Source organism: Olea europaea, unplaced genomic scaffold (genome assembly GCF_002742605.1).
Source record: "Olea europaea var. sylvestris unplaced genomic scaffold, O_europaea_v1 scaffold112, whole genome shotgun sequence".
Classification (NCBI taxonomy): Eukaryota; Viridiplantae; Streptophyta; class Magnoliopsida; order Lamiales; family Oleaceae; genus Olea; species Olea europaea.
Window position 1 is genome coordinate 580,740 of NW_019228573.1, and position 6,246 is coordinate 586,985.

The 6,246-nt window shown below is 34.8% G+C and overlaps 1 protein-coding gene across 1 annotated transcript; it reads left to right on the forward strand.

The window, feature by feature from the left end:
* Window positions 1-4,373: 4,373 nt before the first annotated feature.
* LOC111373386 (AT-hook motif nuclear-localized protein 22-like) lies at window positions 4,374-5,739 on the forward strand. The gene has a single exon (XM_022995910.1). It carries the CDS (start codon window positions 4,687-4,689, stop codon window positions 5,611-5,613), a length of 927 nt encoding a protein of 308 aa, XP_022851678.1. The 5' UTR covers window positions 4,374-4,686; the 3' UTR covers window positions 5,614-5,739.
* Window positions 5,740-6,246: the final 507 nt, after the last annotated feature.

Genomic DNA, 6,246 nt, shown 5'->3' on the forward strand with positions numbered 1-6,246 from the left:
CTCACCTAAACCGTTGCCATTTTACCTTCACACGAACTGAGTATCATTCCCCTCGCACTCATATAGTAAATTTCAGAGACTCGAAAATGGAGAGAATCACTTAAGATTTAAAACCCTACAAAATTGAACAAAGTACCGAAGATGAAAAGATGAGAGATGTCTGATTTCCGTTGGTATTTGATTCGAGTCGATTCCCTTCGAAATTAGACCAAACTGGAACCAAGGGTCAAGATGTAACCGCATGACACCAACGCATTGTTGGAATCTAGTGCGATTTATAGCTGGGATTTTGATTATATCCTTGAATACTTGACAATGTTTGCATTTCCTTCTTCAATGGCATCCCTCAAATTTCCTGAAATGGTTGCTCCTAAGGATTAGTATGGCTTATGTAGAACAGGAGCAGAACAACCGTTTAATACAGTACCAAATGATGTATTAATACAAGTTGTCAAGTATCACATTACTTTCTCCCTATTTGACAGATCTATGTCATATTTTTATAGGTAGGTCTGGGTAGGCCCCAGAAAAGACTTTCTGAACGGAGTAAAACATGGGATTGTCAATCTCTTCCTTAAAGATTGAGATGAGTCGATGTTAGTCGATGGTGAAAGTTAACAATTACTTTTAACAATATATTTTATGGGTCACCCAAATTTTCAACAACACATTTATCAACTTCTATCAAAATCTAATAAAAATCTAATTTTAATCCACATCAAATTGAGGCTTTATCTTAATCACAATTTTCATTTGAATCATTATTATTTAAAAATGCAATGACGAAAATTCACACAATCACTATAATATTTAATTTTGAAATTAAAATAAAAATGTTTGATGATCAGAGCATATATAGAAATTAGGTGACACCATTGTTTTAAACCCTAAAATTATTATATCTACATAAGTTGGGGTGAAAAAATCTCAATGTCTGCCACACTTTCATCGTTTGTTCTCCGTGTGTTTGTCACCCATTATTTGGAAAGAATGTATTATGGAATAGTGATTGATGTTAAAATGTGTGGTTAAAAAAGAAGGAAAAGTTTGTGATTTACGTGTAATATTATTTTAATAAAGAATATGTTGTTGAAATGAGTACTATAAAAAAAATGAAAAAGAATGAGAGAAAATGGATGACAAACAGGGGCTCAATATTATCAAATTTTAAACTTTTCTCGAATATTGACTTTATTTTCAAAATTGTTTCTGAACAATCTTCGAACTTTAAAATTTTATTCAATAATCGCTTTACTTTTGAAATTGTTTCCTGACAAACTAAACTTTTAATGGTCCCCTATCCGTAAAACCTGATTATTTGCAAAATTAACAATTCCATTTACAACGACATTAAGGGTGTGTTTGATTGACATGGAAAATATTACCTAGAAAAGAAAATATTTTCCATCTTTTGTGGAAAATAAAAACCACCTCTACCCAAAGAAAATATTTTCCTTAAAAACAAGGAAAATTAGGCATATTTTCAAAAGTTGGAAAATGTTTTCCATGGAAAAAAATAGCAATCAAACACTCAAAGTGAAAATTTGGATGGAAAACTGATATTTTCCATGGAAAATAAATGTAATCAAACACACCCTAAATGTTTAATAAAGAAAATTCATATGGTAACAAATAAAAAATAACGTATAAAGTATTGCAACGATTTTAAGGGAGTATTTGAACCCCATTTTTATTGAGAATGCATTTATCAAGGGCGGACCCATAGAACTTTTTCTGTGCGAGCGAGATTAATAAATATGAAAAAAAAAATAACAACAATATTATAACATGAATATTATACTAAAAGTTATTGTACTTTTCTTTAAGCATTAACTTAGACAGTTATTTTTAATATTTACCAAAAGTTATTTATTTATTTGTTCAGCCCATTTCTTCCATATTTGTGTAAATTGCCCAAAACTAAATCAATAGTATAAATGGGCGGCCGACATAACAATTGAGAATCTCATACCAAGTTGTCAACCCATCAAACATTTAAACCACATCGAACCCCACAAAAATTATAACCGCAAGACAGCTTTGTCCTACTTTCTAAGTTTTAGACGGACAGTAGAACCAAAGGAAGAGGACAACAAAATCTTTAAGGCTCTTACGGGTTCTCTTCTAACAGAGGAAAAGGACAGCAAAAGGTTGAAGGCTCTTACAGACTTATGGGATCTCTCTTTTCATTTCTTAGGGTTTTCTCTTTCTCCCTCTAGTTTTTCAATATGAGCAACCACAATAGCTCGAATATGGCAAATCTTGGTGCTGGTAAAAACATATTCAAAAAATAGGATCTACAAGGATTAGAATTCTTATAAATTTTTCTAACCCCATGTAAATTGTGCTCCGTGCAAGACATACAAAACGTAATTGTGTGTGGTTGATCCATTTCAATTTCCCATGACCCACATGTGCACTCTCACTCTTACTAGATGTCACCTTTGTTTGTTACATTATTAAACTACAAAACGCCAGCGATTCTACGTCGTTTAGACCTTACTTTTACGTAAATCATGGAAACTATTTGTAACGCTTGTTGTTTTCATAACCACTGTGGACCACTTAGTCAACATATACCCCACAGCCAACAAAAATGAAAAAAAAAAAAAAATTAATAATCATAATAATAATAAAAGGAAATGATGATGAATAAGCTGTTTTAAGTCGTCGGAATTCCAGGCGCTCAATATCATGCAACTAAAACTAGTATAAGATTGAGAGTATTATAAATTTAAAATTAAGTTCATATTAAGTGGAGATTTTAATTTTGATCAACATCATTAATTAATTTTAATCATATATTTCATGGAATTTACACATTTTCAATCACATATTTCATCAATATTTATCAAAATTTACTAAAATTTGATTTTAATAATTACCAAACAAGGGCTAAATTTATTTTATTTTACTTAAAGATATTTAGATGTATTGTTTTCTTCATATTTATATTAATATATTTTAAAACAGAAGTTGATATCAAATTATATGCTTAATGACATTGTACACCAATATTAACAAATCAAATTTAATTCTTGGGACCAAAAATAAATTTATTAATTAATAGATGTATCATATCATTGCTGATTAGCTATTGCGCTTAGGAGACAATTTCTCTATATTTTATTATGTTTAGAGGTAGGTCAAATTAAAAAGATAGGAAAAATAAGTAACTTATGTGTTGTTATTGGCTCAAAACAATTTATTTATATTGAACTTATTCACTTATCAGAATACTAATATGATTGGCCAAACATGCGTTGAGTTCCTTCTCTTTATGACCTACTTAGTTAAGGGAACTCTAAACCTAGTCTGTTTATCATGTTTAGCTTATTTCTATTTAGCCCTTAAGTTGATTATCACCAACATTAGATGGAGATAAAGGAAATAACTTATTCTATGATTCAATATTCATTTTTGCTTCCTTTTAGTTTTGAAAGAAGTAAATCAAATGTTAAAGTTGAAAGAATTAATTCAAGAATGAGGGATTTGAAATTTGCTCTCTCCTAAGTTTGCCTTTGGAACATTTTCTTGACATCTTAATAGATCACATATTCTTGATATATAGAACTAGTTCGAGATTTAATATGCATATGTATAGAAAATGCTATAACTTTTTATAATCCGTCAAGATGACATGATATTTGAGAGTGTCAAAGTATCAGTTTCGAGATAATATAATTGAACCCGAAACAATTACAATTGAACATATTATTCAAAGTTTATAATTAATTATAAGTATTGGATATGAAGAATGCAGGATTAAGAAATAACTAAAATTTATATATGTCATAAAATATATAGATATAAAGCTCCCGTTTGTTTTTCATTTTTTCCCATTAAAATGAAAAATATGATCGTTATCCATCACATCAAGTCACCAAATTTGAATTTTTATCTTATATGTGGAGTCCATAACGATTATATTTTTCATTCTTAATTTTTAAAAAAATGGAAAATAAACATCCTCAAATAGAGTTTAATCACTCTATAATCAATTAATTAAAGTGTATTTATTTGGGCTGTCTTGGGTTACTAGGTAGGGAACCCCTACGGAATACACACAAGCTTGGGGTTGGAAATTGTTGGAGTAATTTTTTTAATGAGGTGAATTCCCATCATATGAGGAATATGTGAAAACCTTGTAGAACTTACCGTATACACCCATCAAAATTCTAATTATTTTGAGGTTTTTCAAGTGTTTGGGATGGTTTTCATAACTGTTTTATAATCCCACTTGTAGTAATACTAGGTCACGAGGGGACAAAGGAGAGAGAAAGTGGGTCCCACTTCCCAATGCCCATGCCGCCATGCGCACGCTGTCTAAACCCCCATACTCTGCCCCTCCTCTCGTCATCCAATCACCACCCCTTCCCTAAAACTCCACCGAACCCCATTGCCTCTCTCCATCCTTGACCAAACCCTAACCCAAACATGAAAATATTTAACATTCCAAACCCTTTCTTTCTCTCAAAACTCAAGATTCAAGAAGCGACACAGAGAAACTGAACATGAACACGTTGTTATCACATGAGAATTAGAGGAAAAAGGGATAGTGAATTCAGTTATTTGAGCAAAAGCACTGAAGAAAAATCAACCAAGAACGAATCCCATCTTGTAAGATAGAGAAATTCCCTCGTTTTGCGTCTGAATTTGCTTCTGTTCATCCAGATTCTGCATAATATGAAGAAGCAGACCGGTATTTCAACTGTACTGATGGATCAGTTAACAGCTCAGGGTCGCCCTTTGCCGCCTCCGTTTCTCGCCAGAGATCTTCAGCTCCAACAATTCCAGCACCGCCAGCAGAATCTTGAAGATGAACAAAGCGAAAACGATAATAAATACCGCAGCCGAAAGCGAGATCGTCACGACAATTACGGTGTTTCCACCACCACGACCACTGGCGACGCAGCCGAAAAGGAGGAAGAGCTACTGCCGGCCACCGGAGAAGGAGAAATGACAAGAAGACCTAGAGGTAGACCCGCCGGTTCCAAGAACAAACCAAAACCCCCTATAATCATCACTCGAGACAGTCAAAATGCACTCAGATCCCATGTAATGGAAGTCACCGACGGCTGCGATATTCAAGAAAGTGTGTCCATTTTAGCCACACGGCGGCGGAGAGGTATTTGCATACTGAGTGGCAGCGGCACTGTGAATAATGTCACTCTAAGACAACCTTCTGCACCAGGCTCAGTGTTAACGCTACATGGAAGATTCGAAATCCTATCCCTGTCTGGTTCCTTTCTGCCACCTCCGGCCCCGCCTGCTGCGTCAGGATTGACCATATATTTATCTGGCGGACAAGGCCAAGTCGTCGGAGGCAATGTCATGGGGCCACTTTTCGCTGCCGGTCCGGTGGTGATTATGGCAGCCTCATTTGGTAACGCAGCATATGAAAGGCTACCTCTAGAGGATGAAGAGCCACCAATGGCTGTGGCGCCAGGCAGCGGAGCCGTTGGATCACCACCAGGAACTATTGGCCAGCAAGGACAACAGCTTATGCCTGATCCTAACACAAATCTTTTTCATGGGATGCCTTCAAATCTCCTTAATTCAAGCCAATTACCCACCGAGGCTTACTGGGGGACAGGTCGTCCTCCTTTTTAACAAGATTTCTCTGCACTTTGTAAAATTTGATTTATAATTAGTTTGTTGAAATCATGGTGTCATCTGTTAATTAATCTGCCTTTGATTGATTGAAGAGGAATGTGAAATTCATGAATTATTGCGGGTTGGGAGTGGAATTTGAGGATAACTCTTTTATCCTTAATGATTTTTTTCATTGCAATTCTAGTATTTTGTCTGACAAACAATCTTGTTGTGCGGAATATACGATCACCAAGTCTTTTCCGGGCTCAATTTCTCTATCAATCGACACCTCAAACGAAAACAACCCAAAACCCCTCAACTACTTCACACTTATGGTTGCTCCTCGTTTACCCACTTAGGATGCATAGGAAGGAGGTATAATCACGGTATAAAAATAGTCACAAAGGCAGTAAGGTGAAGGACGATAGTAAGCCGAGATCACAAAGGGAAAACCATTGGATTTCACACGACGACAAAGAGGCAGAGAGCGTGTGTGTATGATCCAAGAAAGACGCCCAAAATAAATAAGTAGGATTAGGGCACATTAATGGGTCAAACTCAATGAGGGTGTTAAGTGGGCTGCTAAGTGGATTTCCATCTGTAAGCCATCCAAATAAGTGGAAACGGATCATGAGCTGGACTAATTAAATT

Excerpts from the sequence above, each read along its gene's own strand:
- LOC111373386 (XM_022995910.1), top strand. The coding sequence starts at position 4,687 with ATGAAGAAGCAGACCGGTATTTCAACTGTACTGATGGATCAGTTAACA.